The 22,170-nt window shown below is 44.2% G+C and overlaps 1 protein-coding gene across 1 annotated transcript in view; it reads left to right on the plus strand.

Moving 5' to 3' along the window:
- Positions 1-5,817: 5,817 nt before the first annotated feature.
- The window catches only part of CCDC93 (coiled-coil domain containing 93), a 101,892-nt gene continuing 85,539 nt past the window's right edge, over positions 5,818-22,170 (plus strand). The window contains exons 1-4 of the mRNA XM_030323702.1: positions 5,818-5,960; positions 10,167-10,280; positions 11,998-12,092; positions 20,226-20,337. Of these exons, the coding sequence (XP_030179562.1) occupies positions 5,919-5,960; positions 10,167-10,280; positions 11,998-12,092; positions 20,226-20,337 (363 nt within the window). The 5' untranslated portion in view covers positions 5,818-5,918. The remainder of the gene's footprint in view (positions 5,961-10,166; positions 10,281-11,997; positions 12,093-20,225; positions 20,338-22,170) is intronic.

Genomic DNA, 22,170 nt, shown 5'->3' on the forward strand with positions numbered 1-22,170 from the left:
TCATGGTGCTTCAGTGAGATCCAAACCCCTTCTGATGGTCCAGCAGGTCCTGCCTGGTCTGGGCCGCACAGCATCATCAATTGCCTTAAGCCATCTGTGCTCCAGCCCCTCAGGTATGTGGAGCTCCTCTGCTGGGGCGTTCAGGTTCCCTCAGCCTGAAATGCCTTTCCCTACTCCGTATCTAACTCTTACTCAACTCCAGGTCTCTACCATCTGTCCTTGGAGAAACTTTCACTGACTTCTCACTCAAAATCGTACCTCCTACTCCCCTTTTTCATCCCACCTTTCAACTTGCCCTTAAGAGCACTCACTTCAACATGCAAGCATATAATTATTGATCTGATTATTTGTTGACGGTGCATGTTCACTCCACAACTCCTCTTGGTTCATTTTCTGTATTCAGTGTTTGCCACGCAGAGGGTTGCAGGGGAGCAGAGGGAGGGCGCACGGCATTTGGGGGGACGATTCTTCCTCTTACGGTATACTAGTCAGGTTATGCCATAATGACCATAGTTAGCAAACAGCCTCCAAATCTCAGTGCTCAGAACAAACATTAATATCCTGCTCATGGACTTAGTTGGGCTGGGGTTTCAGGTCCCCTCCTTTCTCTCCTGTCTATTTCTCAGTCGGGGGCCCGGGCAGAGGAAGCAATGGCTGCCTGGATACGTTCTCATGATGGGTGGAAGGAGATAAGAGAGTGATGGAAATATGGAAAGGTTCTTAGCACCTCAGCCCAGAACTGACACAATCTCAAAGCTTCCCATATTCCTGTGGCCAAAGCAATTCTTATGACTCAAAGTCAGTGCAGGACACGTGACATCCCTAACAGCTGGGTGCTAAATGTTGGTGATACTTTCCACTCACTGTGAAAATTCCAAATGCCCCCTGGGTGCCCAGTCACTCCTGCCACCCCCATTGATATTGCTTCCCAGTGCCTGGCACACAGTATGCGCTCAATGGAGCTTTGGGGGAAAATTAACTTTGCCAGATCACCCTCTAGCACCTTTGTAAAAACGTACTTAACAACTAAGGAGTGCTATGGCATTGATGTCCTTTAAACAGTAATTATTACTTCCACGCAAAGGTACCTCATTTTAACTTTTTAATGTGAGGCTGAGAATTTTTTTTCATACGTTTAGGGACAATTTCTTTTAGAAATTCTCTCCTTGGGGGCGCCTGGGTGGCTCAGTCGGATAAGCATCCGACTCCTGATTTTGGCTCAGGTCATGATCTCACGGTTCGTGAGATCAAGCCCTGCATCAGGCTCTGCACGGACATTGCAGAGGCTCCTTGGGATTCTCTCTCTCCCTCTCTCTCTCTCTGCGCCTCTCCTGCTCTCTGTCTCTCAAAATAAATAATTTTTATTTAAAATAAATTTTTAAAAAATTCTCTCTTCAAGTCTTTTGCTCATTTAAAAAATTTATTTTATTTTATGTTACATTATAGTATTCTTTTGAAGTCAGACGCTTAACCGATTAAGCCACCCAGGTGCCCCTCTTTTGCTCATTTTTGTATTAAATTTTCCTTCCTCATTTGTAAGAACTCTTGTCACAGGTAATGAATATTTTTCCAGTTTGCCTTTTACATGTTTTATGGATTTTTTGACAGGCCAGGCCAGACATTGTTCATATTTACATAGCTTCGTCTCTCACCCCCATCTTGCACGGCCTGCTACAGTGAACGTTTTCCCCCCCCCCCGGCAACATGATGTTACACAAAATGGGCACGTTGAAACGTATCTAACCATTCCTTTTCATGGGCTACTGACATGGTTTCCAGGGTTTCCTCTCATCAGTGACACTGTCATGAAGGTCTTTGTACATAAGCCCTAAAAGTGGAAGCATCCCATCCAAGGATATTTTTTAAGTTCTTGGTACATTTTGCCAAATGACTCCTGAGACTCTACCCCCCAGGACCCACACCGTGGACCCTCACACCATAGGTGCCCACATACGAGGCTCTGCTGAAGAAGCCCTTACCAGTCAGCTTGTCTGGCAGCAAGCAAGGTGAGAGGGGTGACAGTGGGTCTTGGACTGGGGGACCCCAGATGCTCCTTCCGCCTGGAATGTTTTTCCCTGAGATCTTTCCATGGCGCCTTCTTGAGATTCAGATCTCCCTTCAAAGGGTGCCTGAGAGTCCTATCCTGACCCCCCTGTCTAGGAGAGCCTCCGACTCCAGCTACTCCCAATCACATTCATTATGCTGGGTTTTTTGTTTGTCTGTTTTGGGTGTCTTTTTGTCTTTTGCTTTTTTTTTTCCCCTGAAGAGCACTTATGTAGCCAATATTAACATATTAAGTGACACGTTTCATTTCTGGTTGTAACTGCCTTGTCCGGCTCGCTGACGGCAGTGTCTCCAGCACCAGGAACTGTTCTCTGGCACGGAGAAGACTGGCTCTCAAATTGGCGGCTCACTGGGATCCCCTGTGAAATTTTAAACATTTAAACATTTTAAAAAGTCTGCCCCTCCTCAATAAAAACTGTTTGTTAAATCACTTTTCCGAGGAAATGTGAGAGATCATTTTCTACAGGAGATACAGACTATGGCAGGTGTTCTCCGGCAGGCTTATTCGTTGTTGGGTAGCTGGATCCTTGTCAAAGCCTTCTAATGTCGCTAAGGGAGTATGGTTGTGAAAATTATGGGGATTGTTGGGATCCATTAATAAAACTATTATTTGTTGGGGGAAATGCGCTAAAACTCATTCCTGTGTGTGTGTGTGTGTGTGTGTGTGTGTGTGTGTGTGCTGGGTTGCATCCAGACACAGAGGGGGGTTAGTTTTGTCTGCACCAGTCTTGCCTCAATATGCTAAATATAGGATGGCATGTTGTAAAAATTTTACTGCTTGAGAACAGATCAGCATACGATTAAGAATTTTCAGAGAGAACTCATTTAACTTAAAGACTCTTAGTTCATCTTAAATTTTGTGATCTACAAAGAAACAACAATAATGAAGTCACTGTTCACTACCATGCTGCATGTAAAACAATATACTCCAAGGGAAAAAATGCCAATATTCCTGTGTCTCCCCAGACCAGTTAAATCAGAATCTCTGGGGGTGGAACCCAGGAACTTTTAAAACTCTCCACATGAAATCTATTCCCGAAGCCAAGAACACACTGCCTACACTGTATGTTAGCTAACTTGACAAGTTATATTACATAAATAAATAATTTTTTTTATTTTTTTAACATTTATTTATTTTTGAGACAGAGAGAGACAGAGCATGAACGGGGAGGGGCAGAGAGAGAGGGAGATACAGAATCTGAAACAGGCTCCAGGCTCTGAGCTGTCAGCACAGAGCCCGATGCGGGGCTCGAACTCACAGACCATGAGATCATGACCTGAACCAAAGTCGGACGCTTAACCGACCAAACCACCTAGGTGCCCCATTTTTTTTAAATTTTTTTTAACCATAAATAAATAATTTAAAAAAATAAAATTCCCCACATAATTCCAATGTGCAGCCAAATTTGAGAGCCATTGACATAGAAGGAACTCAGTACTGTTTGTTGGATGGATGAATGCTTGATAGGTGAATAAAAATACATTGTGAATCAGGAATTTGGGGCACTGGTCTCAGCATTGCCACTAACGTCTGTGTGACCTCAACACCCATAGTGTCACTAGATGCCTTTAAGATCCCTTCCTGTTTCAAGACTTCATGATTCTCCTTCTTGGTCACAGCAAGTGCCCAGAGTTGGAAGGGCTGGGAGAAATGAGAACAGGATGATTCAGGCTTTACAGAAAACTTCATTTAGGATAAAGGTGAGCCTAACAGAAAACTCTTTTGCTATGGCACCCTTTTACCCAAAAAAAGGAAGGTATTTTGAGGTTCCTGAGAATCCTGCACTTACAAAACGTCACACAGCTCTGTACTGGATGTGCAGAAGAGAGAATGATTCCTAATCCCCAAAGATCCCACTAGAGAGACAAAATATGTGTATGGGTATCCTGAGCCAGGGGAGGGAGAGAGATACATTTACTGGAGCAAGTACTCACAAAACTCCTTCTCTGACATTGTCTGTTCAAGGTCCGCTCCAAAGCTGCGCTGGGGTTCCTCTCTCAAACATGGGAAGCCCAAGCTTTCTTGACTGCTGCCATGGCTGTTTTCCTGGGATCTTTAAAAAAAAGAAAAAAAAAGGCATAATGCAAGCCCAACTCTGCTACTGTCACCCTACACAGACAGTAAAACTGGGAAAGTTAGCTGCTCATGTTTATTTAAACATTGCAAAAGCATTTCCAACAGGGAACTTGTGTGTGGCCTACCTGAATTCTATTATTCTCCAGACCCTACTCCCTGAACTACTTTATATACAGCTATTTAGGCTTGCCTGCTATATGAGATTCTGCTACTTGTCCCTAGGCATCAGTACTTTCTAGTCATTTAACAGTGGCCACAAATTACCCATCATTCCCCTTCATCCTATACCATCTGGAGGAAGGATGATTTTTAAATTATAAAACTAAATACATTTGGTAAGTTGAGAATGGGAGGCCTAAAGACTGAGTTTCATTGGCTTCCCAATGGATAAGTGCAAGATGTCACATAACTCTAGGAGAGTTCCCATCTCAACGCCTTAATTTGCACATTCAAATTTCTCATACTTGGGGGGGCGGGGCGTGGCACACAGTTTTGTTACAAGTATTTGCCAACTGCATTTAAGAAGGAAATGGCCCTTCTTAGGGCCTTTCAGATGGTATGTTTATTCTGTCAGGACAAACATCAAGGAAAAAGTACAAAAAGCCCACAGAATTTCTTCAAGGAAAAACATTTACTGAGTACTGTTTCTACTTTTTAAGATGTTAGGTATGCGGAGAGGAAACACACACACACACACACACACACACACACACACACACACAAAACTCTTAATCTCAAGGGTCTAGTTTCACATCTCCCACTCTTCCCTCCTCCCCCAGAAGGAATGATCTCTTATACAGCAAGTTTTCACATGTCACCTTCTTCATCCCCGATAAATAAATAAATAAATAAATAAATAAATAAATGCTGGAGAAGCCATTATGAAGCAAGTGCGTAAAGTGCGGAGGGGTGGGGGGGGGCGGCTTGTGGCCCAGGAGACAACCTTTTATATAACTGCCATCTTCTGGGACACAAAAAGGGTGCATCATGTAAGTGATGTGGCAGCTAAAATGACATCAAAACCGGAGTTACACTTTGAGATGACTTTTCCCCAAGGGAGACCCAGAACTGGGTATGTTGGGAGTGTAGGGATATTATCCCAAACCAGGTTTCCTGGAAAACAAGATGCACTAGCTGGAACCCTGGGAGTCAGCGGGCATGCAGAAGCCTTCCTTGGGGGCTCCGTTCCCTCGTCCGTATATATATAGCGAGAAGTTTGCCCGAGTGCGCTTAAATCAGGGGACACCCCGATTCAGCTAGAACTGGTCCGGTGTCTGGAATTCCCAAACGCATTCATGCTGGAATTCCACACCAGAATGAGGGGGCTTCCGAAGTCCCGCTCGCGGAGCGAGCGGACAGAACCCCGATTTGGGGCATCTAACGCATGTGAAAAGCAGAGAAGGAGCCCAGTGCAAAAATTCCCCGAGATGGAGGAATCGACCCTGTAATGCACCTCGGAGAAAACTGCGGAGCCCGGCGCGAAGCACCTGCGGAACACCGGTCCCGAAGCCCGGCAGGACAGCGGCTCCAGCGCCCCCCCGCGGTTCGGCCTTGCCAGGGGTGGCCCTCACGCAGGCGCAGTCGCGATGTGCTCGCGTCCCAGTGCGCATGCTCCGCGGGGCCGCCGCGCTCCCGGCCGGCGGCGGCGGCAGCGGCGGTGGCGGCGGCAGAGGAAGTTCCCGCTTTGCCTCCACCCCGGTAGCAGCTTGGCGGTCGGGGACAGCTTCCTCCGGACGCTCTGCGGGCTCTGCTGCCGCCGCACGTCTGTCACAGGACCATGGGGTTGCCGAAGGGGCCGGAGGGCCAGGGTCTCCCGGAGGTAAGGACCCCCCTCTCCCTGACAGTCCGGGTTCGTGGGAGAGGGCCGAGCCCACCTAGCGGCCGGCTGAGTGGGCCCGGGCAGCGTTTGGGGCGCCCCGCCCCCTTCCTCAGGTGTGTCCCCGGCGGGGAGCGCTGGCCCTGTGCGCCGGGGGGCCGAGCAGGTCCCCCAGCCTGGGCAGGGGCGGGGACAAACTTCAGCCGCTCCTGGGTCCCCCGGGACGGAGGCGGTCTTTCCCAGCCCAGTACCTAGCTCCACGCAGCCCCAGGCGCCGTGGGGCTCGGGGTCCCGCCTCTCCCGCTCTCCCGGGCAGTGTGCCCCGACCCCTGGCGCTGCAGGGCTCGCCTCGAGGCCCGGGGCTGCTGCGCCCTGGAGTCACGAGACGCGCGCTGGGACCGTCCGGGCTCGGGTTGTGCAAAGGGCGGTGACCTTGTGGCGCCTGCCGCCGCCTCACGGGGCCCGCGGGGACCCCACGGCCGGCCTCACCCGCCTTGGTGTGTGCAGGGAATGCCGCCCTACCCACCCCGCGCCAGACCCGGGCAGCAGAAGTTTGGAAGCAGTGCGCGCGCTGGGCGGTGTGCGGGAGGCGACGCGCTGTCCAGTGGGGCCGTGTGGTCGGGCCGAGCGCCTGGCGGAAGCGTGGCTGCTTCTCCAGAGCATAGCGGGCACCTTTCCTTACAGAGGGGTTTGTTATTAAATACTCAGTCGCTCCTGAGGGACAGGGCAGTCAGTGGTTTCCGGATTTCCACGTTGTCTGCGATTAAAAGGAACGTGCATTTCCTTTAGGCTGCAAGTGTCATTTAGCGAGGCGGTTTGCCAGTGTCTTCTCTTCCAGCTGATTTCCTCCAAAACTAGTCTAGTTTACGAGACTCAAGAAATGAAATCCACACTGAACCTCTGTCCCCCTCCTAAGGTTCTGAAGCAGGCACTTGACAGGAGGACATCACAGCTGCCTGTGGCCAATCTTGCTTCTCTGCGTGTCCCCCCACCCACCCTACTCCCTGCCAATCCTCAATTCTTTCATCTCATACGTACGGTACCCACTAATTGAGGGATCGCTGTTCCATGCATAAAAGCTGGGGATATAATATAGTGCTGGAAGGACAGACTTACCTGGCAGTGTGTGCTCCCAGTGGATAAGTCCATTTTGTTGTAATCTTAGGAAAACCTAAGAAATGTCATGTTGTCAGAACTGTACTAGGTAAAACCTTATGTGCAAATTACATTGATGGAAGGGGGAGGGGATTGCCAAGATGAGAACTGTATTGTGATATTTGATGTTTCTTTTTTGTTACTTCTTTATTCTAGGCTCTCATCAAGTTTTTGCCTGGTCTTTTGCTGTAGACTCCTTTCTGGTTTCTCAGGTTCTACCTTGAATCCCTCCGTTTCAGTGTCCTGCAGTACTACAAATGGGGGTCTTTCTAAAATAAAAAGCAACCTGGTCCTCTGTGTCCTTTGTTTAACCCTTCTCTGACTGCCAAGAGGCTGGGTCTGACTTGTTAGTTTTCCAGGAGCCTAAGACAGCTCTTGGCAATTAGGAGGCATACAGGGTAAATATAATCAAATTATTATCATTTAGTTCAAAGACCAGTACATATGAATATGGATAGTCTGTGTCATTAGACTGTCACTAATCCAGTTAATTCCTTAAATTCAATTTTCTAAACCTTTTACTGTAGGTTTGTGAAGGATGGGAAGATAGCTAGACTTGGGCTTGCCTTCCAGCTTACATGAACTATAGTACAGGGCAATTGAAAATTTAGTGTGCCTGGTTTAAGAGCTCACAGTCATTCATCTTTATCAGAATTTTAGTTTTTTAATGGTGAGTGTATCAACCAATCTAATGGCTTTTTACACCCTCAAAAGAGGGTATTCTTTGAGTCGCTGTGTGTTAGTCAGTGGCCCTTTTCCATATTGTTTCAGTGTTGATCTGTGAATTGAATGCGGAGTCTTAATTAACATTCTCCATTCAGTGTCTTGTGCCAGAAAGTTATTGCATAGGTTATTTCGCAAAAATGTATATACTTCTCCATTCTGGGGGTGAGTAGATAAAAGCCATGGGCCATGCATCTGCCATGGGGTTGGCCAGCAGGTTCTCGTTAGGTACAAGTTGAGGAAGGAATGACCCTCCTGGGATGAATTGTCCTCTTCTTGGAAGTGTTTTCATGATAAGTGAAGATTGAACAAATGAAGGGTTCCTGTTTTACATCCTAGAAGGTATAAGAAAATACTTCTGTCATCCCATTTTTCTTTTCTACTCCATCTTTGTAAACCATATTGCTCTTCTCTTTTCTTGGAGTCTCCCTATTTATAGATGTTGCTTAACTATCCCAGATGTTTTGCAAAGGAAGAGACTGAGTGAATAATTAATATTACTTTATTTTTGCATGTCCACTAAGAATTAGGGTAACGCTTGAATAGGCTGGGCCAGGGTGGTTTGAGATTAAGAAGTAAAACGAGCAGTGGCACGAGGCTGTCACTGTCACACCCCATATTGCAAGAGATTGTCAATCACTTTAATAATTCTTTGTTCAACTATATGTTAATATGTGAGCTCTCTCTCCTGGCAATTTGTACTTCAAAATAAACTTGAATTTCCATTATCAGTGTCATGACTATGAAAACATTTCGTTAATCCATGGCTGGCATAGGTCATGCACTTTATGTAATGATCGAGCACGTCATTCCATATTTAATTGTCCTTTGAGCCTAATGTTACTTCAGAAGAGGTGTGAACATGACTGAATAATATATGGATCCTCTCCTAATCCAGCTAATAGCCCATTTCGAAAGACAGGCTTGTACATTAACACCAGACGTTTTACTCAGAAGAGGTTGATACTTAATTGTATGAGTGGCATGAACTATAAATGAAATAGAAATGTAGAGGAGTGACCATTTCAGGCTGCATTTGTCAGGGTTGGCGTCGAATAAGAGCTGGAATTTGAAGATGGTTTCTGGGTGGTTAGAGAGTATCAGGAGAAGGGAAGGGGTGGAACAGTGAAGAAATGGGAATGAGCCATGCTTGAGCTTGGCCAGAGCCATGACTGGATTGTTTTGGAGGGAGGTAAAGGATGAAGCTAAAACTATAGGTTGCAGCCAAAGATCTGAATAGCCAACCAGGAACTTTGGAGTTTATCTTACAGACAGTGTGTGATGCATTAATGATAAGGGCTGGGGGATGAGCTAAGAAGGGATGATGTGAAAGCTGTGATTTAGGAAGGAGTGAGGAAAACAGATTAAGAGCAGAAAGATTGAGACAGTTGAGGCAGCTGCAGTAGTCCTGGCATGAAGTGTAAATAAAAGGGAGGGGAGGATGGCTGTGACACGCAGGGTAAAGGAAGGTTGCACAGACATTGTTGGGTGAGGGAGGAGTCAGAGGTGGGTGCCAGAATTTGAACCAGCTATACGTTGCTCATGTTTTATGTAGAGAAGTGGTTTTTATGTTCCGCAGTCCTGGAAGAGAGGGAAAGTACAGTTCATAGAAGTAGATGGAGGCAGTACTACTAGAATATTTAGATGCTTTTTAGTTATAGGTCAACACCTAGGAGTGAAAGTAGGCTATAATTTAAAAAATTTAAATCAGTTCCCTATTTAAATATATTAGGTGAATTTATTATTTTTAAGGCAATCCCGTTATGCGGTAGTCAGCATTCTTTCATGTATCCAAGTTGAAAGCCTTTCTTAATTTACCTTAGAGATCAAAAAGATGATTGAAGAGAGAGATAACGTGTTTAAACTCCCTTCTTGGTTCTAGCCCCATTTGTAAGTTGCTTCTGGGACCAAGATGCACAAAAAGTTAAAACAAACAAACAAAACAAAACCTTGTTTTGTCTGTAAGGAGTTTATAATTTAGTTGGGAGCCTGTGAAGTAAACCTTGTGTTACTGAACCAGGAGGTACCGTGCTATCATCTTCCTTTCCCTGGATTCCTTCCCCATCCGATGAATAATCTGTACTGCCTGTGTGTGTCTTCCCCCCCCACCCCCCCGCCCCACCTGTGACGGTCAACACAGCTCATTGAGGCCCAAGGACTCTGTTCTTTGTGACTCTGGCAGCCTTGTGTCCCCATGCTTCCGCATGAACACAGCGATACAGGCAATGTCACTTGCACCTTGGCAATTAAATTGTGGCATCGGGGGATATGCCTGGTGTTCCTTTATCCTAAGGTAGCTTTTACGAGCCTGTCTTTTACCTTTTGTTTTAGGTAGAAACAAGAGAAGATGAAGAACAAAATGTCAAGCTAACTGAAATTCTGGAGCTCTTGGTTGCAGCTGGGTATTTCAGGGCAAGAATTAAAGGCTTGTCACCTTTTGACAAGGTAAGAGGAAAGCTTCCTGACCCTTAGGCTGATTTTTGTTGGGATGGCATGGTTTACCAGCACAGGGAAAAGAGGAAGAGATTGTGTTTTTACTTTCTCCAGTGCTTCTCTCTCATTCAGGTTCGTTACTGGAAATGTTCCAATTTCCTATTAAAAGAAAACACAAATGTATCAGTAGGTATGCCTTGAATTCCTTTTCTGTGTACAGACCTTTGGGAAGTGCAAAGAGGCATCAGAAATAGTTCCTCCTTTTAAAGAACTTACAGTTTGAGTGAAGAGATAAAGCTTACGTAAGATAAAATAATCTGAGCTAGTAAGGAGCTGTCCTAGGTCAGTGTGCTCACAGACAATTGCCAGCTTTTCTAAAGATGGTCCATTCTGAGTTTGGAGGAGGGAGAAGTCACTGTGGGATGAAGTGTGTTAATTCAGCAGAACCTAGAAGAATTATTATGCACAAGGCATAGTAATGAGTGTTGAGGGCACAGAGATAAGACCAAGGCCCTGTACTCAGAGAGCCCAGCTTCTATAGAATAGGAAAGGGAGACAAGTAAAGCAACATACATAGAATAAGTGGCATGTTGCAGCAAAGGCAGCAGCCAACTGTGCACAGAAATGAAGCTTGCAGATCAGCCAGAGCAGGGCAGGACAGTTTCCTGATGGAAGAAAGTGTTGAGTGCTCCAGTGGGCCACAGGCCCGGCTCTACATAACAATCACTGTGGACTGTTTCATAATACAGACATTGAGGCCTCACCCTTTGATATTTTGCTTAGATCTGATCTGGGGCCTGGAATCTGTATTTTTTTTTAATGTTTTTATTTATTTTTGAAGGAGAGAGAGAGAGACAGAGCATGAGCAGGGGAGGAGCAGAGAGAGAGGGAGACACAGAATCTGAAGCAGGCTCCAGGCCCTGAGCTGTTAGCACAGAGCCCAATGCGGGGCTTGAACTCACAAACCGCGAGATCATTACCTGAGCTGAAGTCAGACACTTAACCGACTGAGCCACCCAGGTGCCCCTGGAATCTGTATTTAATAGGCATCTCACATGTGTCTAAAATACAGCCAGAGATGAGAGTCACTATTGTTTTTTCTAACATCAAGGCGTGTCTGAAAAGGATTTTGTTTTGTTTCAAAGTGTTTTTTTAGCCTTAGTCTCATTTGCATCTCTGAGAAATCCTATGAGAAAAGTAGACCAGAGATTCTCCTCTCCTTTAGATATGTGAAAAATATATATATGGAAATTAAGTAATGAACCACAAATGTCAGCCTTGCTACTCACCTGTCTGGTCTGTAAAACACATAATTCCTCTGGAATCTGGCACTTACCTGAAACTCGAGTAAGACTTCTCTTGGCTGAGAATTAATGTCCGTCTCCCTCAGTATAAAGAGGACCTATGAATGATACGTCCATTTCGTAATATAAGTCAGCTTCTCAGTCACACTAGCCACGTTTCAAGTGCTCAGTAGCCACATGTGGCTGGTAGCTACTGTATTGGACAGTACAGACACATTTTTCATCACTGCGGAAAGTTTTATCGAGTGGTGCTATTTTAGATGAATTGTAGTGAAGTCAGAAGGGCACATATACTCTCTCTCTAAAGATAAATAATTTTGTAGGGTCACTGATTGTATAAAAACTACTTATATTTTTTCCTACCTTCCATTTCCCCTCTCCCCAAACCAGGAAGAGAAAACAGGTATTTTCTTTGTGTCTTGCAGGTAGTAGGAGGAATGACTTGGTGCATCACCACTTGCAACTTTGACATAGACGTTGATTTGCTCTTTCAGGAAAACTCTACAATAGGTCAAAAAATGTAAGTTGCCAGGGTTTGCCATGGAAGAGGCTAAAGGGGGAGAAGGGAGCTAACTTTTGAGTGTTTGCTATCTGCCAAAAGTTGTGCTAAGACACGTTACATATTTTAATTTTCATTACAACAGATATTATCATAGTTTTATAGATTATAAAACTGAGGTTGTTAGAAGCCACGGTCACACAGCTAGCATATAAGTCATTTAATGTTCAGGCTGTTTCTAACATCTCTCTCTTTTTTGTTCCTAGTTTCATTGAGATATAATTTTCATGTAACATTGTATTATTTTAAGGTGTACAACATAATGATTTGATGTATGTATGTGTGTGTGTGTATATATATATATATATAGCAAAACGTTCATCACAGTAAGTTTAGTTAACATCCATCACCACACAGTTACAATTTTTTTTCTTGTGATACGAACTTTTATCATCTACTCTCTTAGCAACTGTCAAATATATGCTACAGCATTGCTAACTGTAGTCACTGTGTTCTTCATTATATCCCCAGGACCTATCTATCTTATAACTGCAAGTACCTTTTGTACTTTTTTGTTCCTCTTCACCCATTTCCCTCACCCCCCACCTTCACTTCCGGCAACCACCAATCTGTTCTCTGAATTCAGTTGTTTTGGACTCCGTTTACAAGTGAAATAACACAGCATTTGTTTTTCTCTGATTTATTTCACTTAGCATAAATCTTATCCTCAAGGTCCATCCATGGTGCTGCAAATTATAGGATTTCCTCTTTTCTTTTATGCCTGAATAATATTCCTGGGTGTGTGTCTGTGTGTGTTTACATGTACACCACATCTTATTTATCCAAGGATGGACACTTAGATTATTTCCGTATCTTGGTTATTGTGAGTAATGCTGCAGTGAAGATGGGGGTTCAGATACCCTCTTTGAGGTACTGATTTCATTTCCTTCTGATTAATACCCAGAAATGAAATTGCTGGATCATATGGTAGTTCCGATTTAAAATTTTTTAATTTTTAATTTTTTGAGGAAGCTCCATACTGTTTTCCACAGTGGCTGTACCAATTTACAATCTCACCAGCAGTGCACGAGATTCCCTTTTCTCCATAGCTTTGCCAATATTAGTTATCTCTTATCTTTTTGATGATAGCCCTTCTTTCGATTTGCATTTCTCTGATGATTACTGATGTTCAGCAACTCTAATCCTTTTTCTAATACTCTCTAATAGTTTCCAGTTACTTCTTAGTTTATCTCTTTCCAGGGGCAGCTGGGATGAATGTATTAAATTGAAGTTGAATATTGAATAGAGTGAGGAAGAGAATCTTCCCCCCTCCCCCCCCCCCGCCCTTCCCCATTGCCTCTGTGATCATGTCTGCCATCGAGAGGAGGCAGCATGGACTCCTTGCTAGAGATTTCATCTGAGTGTCCCACCCAGTCTTCCATAGCTCACTAGGGGCTTGGTGATTTCATTAGACCACTTGGGATCCCCAGTTCTGCCCAGCCCTGCCAATGGGCAGCTGTGTGACCTTGGGCAAGTCACAGTTCCCTTATTTGTCAGGAGAGGGATTTGTGATTTCAGATCTCTGTGTATTTGTGACTTATTTCATCATTTTTCTGAAGCCTTATCCTCCTCCAGGGAAAAACTATTCCAAATGGATTAAAGCTAGTTTACAAATATGCATATGAAGCAGTGATAGAGAAAAAGGGAAGCGAAGCAAAAGGAAAAATAAATGGGAGTTGGGGATAAGGCTACAACATTTGTCATAGGCCACAAAATGCCTTGTTTTTCTAAGGGTGGGCCACAGATTTGGCTCTAAGCTTTCTGGCAGCCAACAAAAAAGAGAAAAACATGATGAATTACCCAATTCTGTTTCCACACAGAAGAAAAATCGGTCCCACAGAATCACCGAAATTCTTAATAATAAGACCAAAGGACATCTTTTGGCTCCTCATTAAAGAGGACGTATTGTTCTCTGTGACACTGTGCTCATCAGTGCTCAGCCATGAATAGCGGAGCTCTACATCTCCAGCATCTGTCATTCTGGGACTGTGACATCGCATCCAGTGACCTATCGGGAAAAGTCCTTCACTGGGGACAGTGTGATAGAGTCTAGGCATGTGGCTCTGCTCTCTGCTGGTCAGGCTAACTCCAGGGGTAGATTTTTATTCCTGCGTCTTTGTTTGTTTGTTTTTCTTGTATGGGTGCTACATCCATGAAGTAAAAAATTAAAATTAAAAAAAAAATTCAGATACTGCCAAAGAGCACAAAATATACAGCTGATGTCTCTCTGTTCCCATTGTATACCCTGGTTTTATTCCCTGGAAAGGATCATCTTTGCCTGTTTAGGTTTTAGTTTTTTCAGAGAGGTCACTTGTGCATCTCCAACTATGTATGTTTCATTCAAGTCTAATAAGAGGAGGAATTTAGCTCACTATACTACTCACCACATCCCCTTTGTCTCCCATTATCCAGTCTTATAATTATTATCTGTTTTCCTGTGATCACTTGTATAGCTGTAATCTACATAAGCTTCTGTTTCTTGACTCATTAATATAAGATAGTTTCTCCTGGTTCCTAGCTACTTAGGGTAAATGTTTTGGTATCTGTTTTTCCTTCTTCCTTTCAGCCTCCATCTACCATCATATCATCACTTTTACAATGTTCAGGGCATAATATTTACAATCTGTTCAATAATAATAGCAATTAAATTGTCCATGCTTTATCTAAAGGTAAATTGTAAAAGTAAATCTATAAAGAGTGTTTACAATAAGAACTAAGAGTTGTGATGGTGTCAAAGAAAAGGAAATGTGATATCCTCGACCATAATGGTGCCGTTTGATGGGAAGTATTAAAAATATTACAGTCAAATGGAATAACTTCATTTATTCATTGACTCACCAAATATTTATTGAGTCCATATTATGCAGGCATTGTTCTGGGTACTTTGGATATATTCATGAAAAATATCGTTCCCTCACAGAGCTTAGAGTCTTTTGGGGGAAGATAGACAATAAACAACTAATTTAATAAAAAATTGAGTTATTTATGGAAGTAATATACACTCTGAAAAAAATGAAAGCTGAAAAGGTATATGAAGAGGGACATGGTTTGGAGGCAGTTGTAACTTTAAGTCAGTGTGGCCTCATTGAGAAGGGAATATGGGAGCTAAGACTTGAGAGAAGAGGGTTCCAAGCAAAGGGGACCGCGAGCGTGAAGGCTCCAAACAGAAGCCTGCTGGGCGTACAGTGAGGTGGGGGAGAGGGGCAATAGCAGAGGTGCAGACAAGTTAGGGGGGCCAGATCGGGTAGAGCTTTGTAGGTCAGAATAAAGACTTTGAGTTTACTCTGACTGAGATGGAAATTCTTGAAGGGTTTTGAGCAGATGAGGAACATAATCTGTTCTGTTCATAATCGGTTTTAGAAGGAACTCTCTGATTACTGATCAAAGGGGTGAAGTTGGCAGCAGGGAGATTCTTTAGCACACTGTAGCCATGCTCACAGAAGGATGGTGGCCATGACGGGTGGCTAGCAGTTGGTGGGATCCTTCATCTATTTTTGGAGGTAGAACCAACCGGATGTCATGACAGATTGGATTTGGGTGTGAGAAAGAGGGGACTCAAGAATGATTCTGAGGTGTTTGGCCTGAGCCAATGGAGTGGTCTCTATGAAAAGTCACTGAACATCAGGCACTTTGTAATTTGCCTTGTCTGTATACAGCTTACTTTTCTTGAGTTTCTGATTGCCTTTTTTTTCCTTTTTGACCAAGAAGCACATAGCTTTACCTGTAGCTAAGCTCACCCAGATCCTTTAGCTGTTTACTAACATAAATTTACTGTCTTCTCGAGGACACTCTTGATTGAGGCCTCTTTCTGTTCCAGTTTGAGTGATTGCTTTTTACGCCTGTGGCACCCCTGCTATGCTGGGATGTCTTTTGCATTCTTTCGATTTCAACTGCATTCTTTCTACACCACTTTTACCATCTCCTAGATTCTGTGTATCCCTTCTTTGCAAATTCCCTTAGAGTTTTACAGTGGTTCTTAGCCCCTTTTCACCTTGGTGTCCTTGGGAATTATGATACTTTCCTGTCACTGGCAGTACTCTTAGGAGATATTGGAGCATGGTGGGTTTTATATGGATTCTTAATCCCTTGTCCATGTTTCTCGAATCTAAAAAAAACCACTGAAAACAGGTCTGTTCTTTCTAAGTGTGGATACAAAACTCATTTGGAAACAAAACATGACCTGAACCTACTTAAGACTATTTTTAGTCTTTATTGATCCCACTTACAGGAATTTTCATAAGTTTTGCTGCAGAAATAATAATTTCTTCAAGTGTACAGTTTGCTCTAGATTTCACTTGGGCCTACATAATATGTAGTATATGCCTCTTATGTCCACTAAAGTGCAAACATTTAAAAAGTTCTGAATTCTGAAACACCTATGGCCCCAAAGGGTTTGGATAAGGGGCTGAGGATGTACAGTATTATGTTCTCTGGTAAACACTTGATGTGTAGCTTTTTAAGTGCAGAGCCATGAACTGTAATTGTAGGTGAAACCGGGGCCGGGGGTTTGCATGACTGACTCAGCAGACTCCTAGCAATGCATCAGACGGTGGGGTCTCTCTTACCTGTAAGGGAAATGCCATAGCCACAGGGCACCGAATTATTCAAACATCTTTTCTGTTTGGTTTTGGAATGTGTTCTGTGTTTGAGGTTCCTCTCCACAGAGTTTCTTGGTTAGGTGCAATTTAGACTAAAACTGGCTTATGTTTGCAGTGTTTCAGTATGTCCCAGCTGAAACTGTGTGGTGGGTGGCCAGGTAGCACTGTCTGAGGAGGGCATGATTATCTTTCAGGCTGTTTTCTGTACATGCCCAATTGGGGCCTTTTTCTTCTTGTTGATCCCTTTTTCTTGAGGGTTTCATGAGCTTCTACCCTCTGTCTACATCCTCCTTCTACCCTCCTAGCCTGTCGTAAAGCCCCATGACTGCAGATTCCTATGCTCAGAGGTCCATAAATGAGATTTCAGGCTTATAATTGAGTTCATTTCAACAACACACGAGTAGGAGGCGCCTGTGTGCAGAGCACTTGTACTTGCCTATGACTACCTAAACATCGCAACAAGTTTGAGTAAATAGGACAGGCATTATTCCTCGTGTATGATGGGAGTATTGGACAAGAGGGACCAAATGACTTGCCAAAAGTCCCAGAGCAGGTGATGGAGCTGGAGTTTAGACCCTGGTTAATTCACTCTCTTTCAAACTGTTGGCAGTGGAAGAGGAAACCATGTACTGAACACTCTTAAAAACTGCAGGAATCAAACCAATCACCTGTAGTGGCAAGTGGGCATTGTTAAAATCTTAGACTAAGAAACCTCACGGGGGACCTCTGCAGTGGTCACTTACCCAGATTTTCAGAAAGTCAGAGGGTCTACCCTGACCTCCAGGGAAAAAGAGAGAGGGGCTGGTGGGTTTCAAGAAGTCCTCCTGATTTTTGTCCCCTACCCCAGGCTGCCTGTATGTCCCGCACATCCCTCCCTTGGCCCAGCAGTGGTTCTGCCTCCAGTTGCTTCCATATGCTGTTGAGTGAGACCTCAGTCTTGGCAGTGATTTCTGGGAGGAGGGTTAAGAGGCTTGTAAACCCTGAGATGATCCACAGCATCCTTCCCTCAGGGCCTTTATGAACTGGGAAAGGAGGCAGTCTCTGAGCAGTGGCCAGACACAACTTGGTCTGAAGGTAGAAGTTTGAGCTAGATGGTACTGGGGGTCTCAGCCTCTTGTTTTCAAGCTACTGACTGGTTGTTACGGACCAGTAACCCTATGCAGACTCAGATCTGTAGCCACTAGGGGGAGCTTTCCTCCCGCTGAACCAGAATGTGACTGAGAGGAAAGGCCCCATGGATATCAACAGTTAAGACTTGCCCTAAATGAGGATGCCAAGTGAGGATCATCTGTATTTGCTAAGCTTGGAGTTTAGGGAGTAGTGTCAATTAAGCACCAGAGTCTTCCCCTCACAAGTTTCAAGCAAATGAAGAAAGGCATGAGAGTCTGATGGAGATTAAAATAAAAGATAAACTGTATTATAGAGAGAGCCTTAGATATGCTGCCAAATGGGTTCATTAATACTTGCCTACCAAACTATCCCATTTGAGCCCCAGAAACAACTGGACAACTATAGGGTTCGCCACTGGGACAGCCACATACCTCGTGACAAAAAAGACACATGTATCCTGAAGACAGGCTGCTCAGAAAGGAGGACTGCAGTAGTGACTGAGAGGCATGTGACATTTTCCTTCCATGTCTCAGACCTTTTGGATGAGTCACACACGTGCCCACTCTGTTAGGGGTGAAAATGTTCTCCCAGAGGCTTCCCTCCTGGGAGGTAGATGTTCCCTCCTTTTGTAAATATGTGCAGTAGGGTATCAGTCTTCTCCTCTCCATATTTTTGTCTCTTAAACCTATCAGACTTGACATTGATATTATGATCCATATTTCCTCAGTAGTTCTAACATTGGTGCCACCTTGTAAAGCTTCTTCCTGGGAATGAACAAAGTTTTGTAGTGTGTTCTCCAGGGACCACTCCCTGGGAAGCCATTTAACTTTTCTCCCTGGATTTCACTTAGTTCCTACCAAGACCAAGAGGATAAAACCTACTAAGGGCAGCATAGGTAAGACAATAATTGCTCTGACCCAGGCCTTTGTTAGATGTCAGTCTTAAGGGTGTCTGTCTCTTGGGAAGGATTATGGGACTGCAGAGAGATAAAAGCATACAAGATTTCTTTGAACAAGGAACACCGTGAGTAGACCCACTTGCTGAATTTGAAGCGTCTAGTAAGAACTGGGGACCTTGTTCACTAGGGCTTTCATCTATCAGAAAATAGTTCTCACTTGCAGACAAGGCCACAGTAGCTGCTGTAAGGGGCCAAGATTTTTTTTAAGGGTTTTAGAATAGGACTATAACCTAACCTATCCACGTAAGCTGAGCCAGAAGCCCCCATTTCTCCATATGGCCCCACAAGGTCATGCCTGGTGACTGTTTTCTCAAGGCAGACCCACTTGGTAACCTCTGCTCTCCCCTCTTGAACCAAATCCAATTGAAGTGTAAGAAACAGGAAGCAGACAGTTGGAGATCAAATACCAGCCAAGTAGAGAAGGAGGCTTACGTCTGTGGTGGGGTGGACTTGTACACAGACCCTGCTGTCGTGCCTGCCTTAAAACTGTCCCACCCAGGCCTGGGCAGGAGCTGTGGAAACTCGCAGCAGGCGGAGGATGCTTGCCTCCTGACTGGGCTACAAGAATGCTCTCGGGCCTCGGGAAGCCCCATTCTTCCCCTTATTCCTGGACGTTTCACAGGACTGAAGCAAGGTGTTGGAGAGCGTTCAGAATGCTCTTGATGAGAAGCAGAAGCGTTCTCCTCTCTGGAAAAAAAGAACAAGGACGTGGTTCCCCCAAATCTAGGATTAATTTGAAAGTAGTAAAAAAAAAAAAAAAATTTAAAGGCTATTTTTTATTTTAAAAATACTTTTATACCAGAGTGGAGAACTCTAAATTTTTTGTTTTAGCGTCAGGCCCCATGTTTTGTCTTACTATTATAGGCACCCAGCACAGGGTCTGGTAATTATTTGTTTCCTGAATGATATTTAGAACAATTTTTTTTTTTTTTTTGAGAGAGAGAGAGAGAGGGAGGGAGAGAGAACACGCATGCGCACGGGGGAGAAGGAGAGAGAGAACAATTTTTTTAATGTGTAACCTAGTGGTTCCCAGATTTTTGGAAAAAGTAGGTCAGTAAAATGAAATGTAAAAGAACTTGGGGCACTGATAACTTTGTATTTTACAATGTAAGTATGTTAAAAAATAATAATTATTACCTCAAACATCACCATAATGTCGTAAGTAAACGATATGTTTTAATATAAAAAACGTGGGAAGAACAAAACCGTAGAATAAAGAAAGAAAGCCGTTTTGTGGCCTTAGGCGCATGCACACAGACACATCTGAATTGTGCCTATTTTTCTCATTTTGCAGTCAGTCGGGAGAAGCTTGGTCACGGTCTGGCGTTGAGAAGCCCCAGATTCTTCTGGAATACTGCCCAGACTTGAGAGATGTCTTAAGAGCCACTTAGTGTGTTCTCACTCTTTGCTGTTGTTTTTTCCAAACAGAGCACTATCAGAAAAAATCGTCTCAGTCCTGCCAAGGATGAAGTGTCCACACCAGCTGGAGCCCCACCAGATCCAGGGCATGGATTTTATTCACATATTTCCTGTTGTTCAGGTGAGAGCCTCTGTGTGGTTTCTTGTCCTCTGAACAGCAGAATTCCTATAACGGGTCTGGCTCTTGGGCCATCTGGCCTAGATCCTGGATTTAACGGGTGTGGCGTGGAGTTGGTGGAGCAAGACATGATGGGACTTCCTGACGTCATCCTCAGAAGTTGGCCGGTGTTCTTCCCTAGGTTCACACTGTCACCTGTTGTGACCTTTGAATGTTCCCATTAATTGCTTTTCATTGTCCTTTTGGTAAAGGTAGAACTCCAGAGCCCTCCATGTTCTGGTCCTGTCCCACTTATGCAGCCTAACTTTATTCCTTGCTTTTCTTTATTCTTTCTGTTCTAGCTCCTCTGACTTTCCGATTTCCTCATCCATCTTGTGCTTCCTCCTGTCACAAGGCCTTTCCCTCAAGCTGGAAAGCTCTTACCTTTCTCTCCCTACCTGCTTAATTCATATTCATCTTTCTGATCTCAGTTCCACCCAACCTCCTCAAGAAAGCTTCCCATGAGCCCCTAATCTAGAACAGGTTCCTTTGCTGTATCCATTCATACCGGCCATATTCCTTTCCTTTGTAGGAATCCTTCCTTACTATTGTTTGTAACCATGTATATCTGTCTGGTTATTTCTGTCCCTCCTGTCAGACTAAGCTTCTTGGGGGCAGGTGCCATGGCCGTCCTGCTCACTGTTGTGTTTTCAGCACCTGGTGGAATGTCTGGGACTGTGTAGGCAATTAGTCTTTATTTGGTGACTAGGTGTCTAATGGGAGGCTAATTTCCACCGTGGCTATTTCCCAAGCTTCTGTGAGTAAGTGGCATATGCTGTACAGCCCCCTATATTCTTGCAGTCTTGTGTCTCACCCTCCCCTTCAGGCACTTCGAGAAGAGGAGGAGCAAAGGAAAGGGCCTGCTGTGTGAACAGTGCTTTGCAAATAATCCTGATAGAGTTGTTGGAAGCATCTATTATAATCCCAGTCTTATGTCTGAGGAAAGTAAGACTCAGAGCGAGTAACTGATTTACCTAAGGGCAGAGAACTGGTGAGCTGTCAAGCAGGATTCCAGTCTAAACTCCTTGTCACTAAACCTTGTGCTTTCCCACTCTGCCATTCATGCGGTCCTTGATTCAGAAGTCTTCTAAGCCTGTGTTAAGACTATAACAGTATGGGGGCACCTGGGTGGCTCAGTCAGCTAAGCATCTGATATCAGCTCAGGTCAGTGATCTCACAGTTGGTGGGTTCGAGCCCTGCATCGGGCTCTGTGCTGACAGCTCAGAACCTGGAGCCTGCAGCCTGCTTTGGATTCTGTCTCCCTCTCTCTCTGCCCCTTCCCCGCTTGTGTTCTGTCTCTCTCATAAGTAAATGAACATTAAAAAACTAAAAAAAAGATTATAATAGTATAGGCGTTGAGAGCATGGTCGCCAGCGACTTCCTGGGTTCAAATCTTGCCTCTGCCACTTAGCTGTGTGACCTTGGGCAAATGACTTAACTTCTCATCTGTTAAATAGAAGCAATAATAGTACTTACCTGATAGGATGAGAATTAAGTACTTCAGTATGTATAAAGCACTTAGCTGAAGGACCAGCACATCTTAGTAAGTGCTTTGTAAGTATCATATAGTTGTTTCTATTTTTGTTACTGTTATTGGGGGCTTTCCCCAAACTAGACTTTCAATCAAATACCATGAAATTTGTGAATTGGAAGTTAAAACTTTAACTCAGAATTTGATCTGTAGGTTCATTAGACTTTCTGACGCAGGAGGATGATACCTGATTCCTTTTGTGAAAACAGGAGCTAGCGACTCTGTGTTGGGTATTACTGAAACTTCCACTACCACCATAATGTGAA

Source organism: Lynx canadensis, chromosome C1 (genome assembly GCF_007474595.2).
Source record: "Lynx canadensis isolate LIC74 chromosome C1, mLynCan4.pri.v2, whole genome shotgun sequence".
Lineage (NCBI taxonomy): Eukaryota > Metazoa > Chordata > Mammalia > Carnivora > Felidae > Lynx > Lynx canadensis.